Source organism: Trifolium pratense, linkage group LG5 (assembly GCF_020283565.1).
Source record: "Trifolium pratense cultivar HEN17-A07 linkage group LG5, ARS_RC_1.1, whole genome shotgun sequence".
Lineage (NCBI taxonomy): Eukaryota > Viridiplantae > Streptophyta > Magnoliopsida > Fabales > Fabaceae > Trifolium > Trifolium pratense.
This window is the reverse complement of record NC_060063.1, coordinates 39,646,443-39,648,851: the sequence shown is the minus strand read 5'-3', so window position 1 is coordinate 39,648,851 and position 2,409 is coordinate 39,646,443. Positions and strand designations below refer to the sequence as shown.

The following is a 2,409-nucleotide window of genomic DNA, read 5'->3' as shown; positions in this document are numbered from 1 at the left end:
GGAATTGGTTGGTTTTTCAGGATCATGGCGGCAAGGGCTAACAATCAGATGGCAGATGCGATAGCTACTTTGACCAACATTGTGGCTAGAGATCATCAACCCGGGAGGGAAGATGAGATGAGGTTGGAGCGGTTCATGAAGCATAATCCGAAGCTTTTCGCTGGAGGCTATGCTCCGGAAGCTGCTGTCAAGTGGATAGAGGAAGTTGAGATTGTCTTTGAGGCTATGAGGTGTACCGAGGAGAGTAAGCTAACCTTGGGTACTTATGTACTTCGTGAAGAAGCTAACAAGTGGTGGAAGAATGCTAAGCTAAAGATGGGAGTTGGTGGTGTGGTAATCACTTGGGAGATGTTCAAGGGAGAGTTCTTGAGGAAGTACTTTCCGGCTGATATTAGGAACAAGAAAGTGGTGGAGTTCATGGAGCTCAAGCAAGGAAACATGTCTGTGGCGGAGTATTCCGTGAAGTTTGAGGAGCTATGTGCGTTTAGTCCACACTACAACACTGTGGAAGCTGAGAATGACAAGTGTGTCAAGTTTGAAAGTGGATTGCGCCCGGACATCAAGCATCTTATCGGATTTTCTCAAATCCGAGACTTTGCAACTTTGGTGGATAAGTGTAGAATTTCTGATGATGATGGAAAGGCCAAGACTAACTACTACAAGGCCATGAGTGACAAAAGAGGAAAGGGTCAAGACCGTGGGAAGCCCTATGGTGACAAGGGGAAGAAAGTTGTTGAGACTAGTGGTGGAAAGAAGAGAGGTGGTGGACAATGCTACAAGTGTGGTGAGATGGGTCATAAGTCTTATGAGTGCCCAAAGAAGGTGGACAAGTGTTTCAATTGTGGGAGGTTGGGACACAAGTCGGATGTTTGTCAAGTGAAGGTGACTTGTTTCAATTGTGGTGAAGAAGGTCACAAGAGTCCTATGTGCAAGAAGCCGAAGAAGACTATGGGAAAGGTGTTTGCTTTGAGTGGAGATGATGCGGATCAGGGGGATAATCTCATTAGAGGTACGTGTTTCATCTATAACACTCCTTTAATTGCGATTATTGATACTGGAGCAACACATTCTTTTATATCCGTTGATTGCATGAAGCGTCTTAGTATACCTGTATCTGAAATGTCTGGTTGTATGGAAATAGAAACTCCTGCTAATGGTTCTGTAACTACCCATCTCGTATGTCGTGACTGTCCCGTAACCGTGTTTGGTAGACACTTTGGTATGGACCTAGTGTGTATCCAACTTAGTGGAATGGATGTGATCTTTGGTATGAACTGGTTGATATTTAATCGAGTCCATATCAACTGTTGTGAGAAGACTGTTGTGTTTCCTAAACCGGAGGAGAGTTCGCATTTGATGAGTAAGAAAGAAGTAGTAGAATCGTTGAAGGAACCTGTAGAGGTGTATGCGTTGTTTGCATCCTTGAAGATGGAAGGTGAAGTTAAGGTGGAAGAGTTACCGGTTGTTTGTGAATTTCCCGATGTATTTCCGGAAGATGTGTCAGATGTACCTCCGAAAAGAGAAGTAGAGTTTACGATTGATTTGGTACCTGGTACTAGTCCGATATCTATGGCACCGTATCGAATGTCAGCGTCAGAATTGAATGAGTTGAAGAAGCAACTAGAGGAACTACTTGAGAAGAAGTTTATTCGACCTAGTGTATCGCCGTGGGGTGCACCTGTGTTGTTGGTTAAGAAGAAAGAATGGAGTATGAGGTTGTGTATTGACTACTGACAGTTGAACAAAGTGACGATCAAGAACAAGTATCCACTTCCGAGGATCGATGATTTAATGGATCAATTGGTTGGAGCTTGCGTGTTTAGTAAGATCGATTTGAGATCCGGATACCATCAGATTAGAGTGAAAACGGAAGATATACCAAAGACTGCTTTTAGGACGAGGTATGGTCATTATGAATATTCGGTGATGCCTTTCGGTGTGACCAATGCACCTGGTGTTTTTATGGAGTACATGAATAGGATTTTTCATTCATTCTTGGACAAGTTTGTTGTGGTATTCATTGATGATATTTTAGTTTACTCAAAGTCCGAAGAGGAACATAGGGAGCATTTGCGGATTATTTTGCAAATTTTGAAAGAGAAGAAGTTGTATGCCAAGTTGTCAAAGTGTGAATTTTGGTTGAAAGAAGTAAGTTTCCTTGGTCATGTGATTTCAAGTGGAGGAATAGCGGTTGACCCAGCGAAAGTTGATGCCGTATTACAATGGGGAACGCCGGAGTCTGTTTCTGAGATAAGAAGTTTTCTTTGATTGGCTGGTTATTATAGGAGATTCATTGAAGGATTTTCGAAGTTGGCTTTGCCTTTGACGCAGTTGACTAGGAAGGATCAAGCGTTTGTTTGGGATATGAAGTGTGAAGAAAGTTTTCAAGAGCTTAAGAAGAGGTTGACT

The 2,409-nt window shown here is 42.7% G+C and overlaps 1 protein-coding gene across 1 annotated transcript; it reads left to right on the top strand.

Annotated features, from left to right (window-relative positions):
- Positions 1-468: 468 nt before the first annotated feature.
- Positions 469-1,665, top strand: LOC123883503 (the record flags this gene model as incomplete). The annotated part of the gene is made up of 1 exon (XM_045932325.1): positions 469-1,665. A coding segment is annotated over one exon (1,197 nt), but the record flags the coding sequence as incomplete, so codon positions are not given.
- Positions 1,666-2,409: the final 744 nt, after the last annotated feature.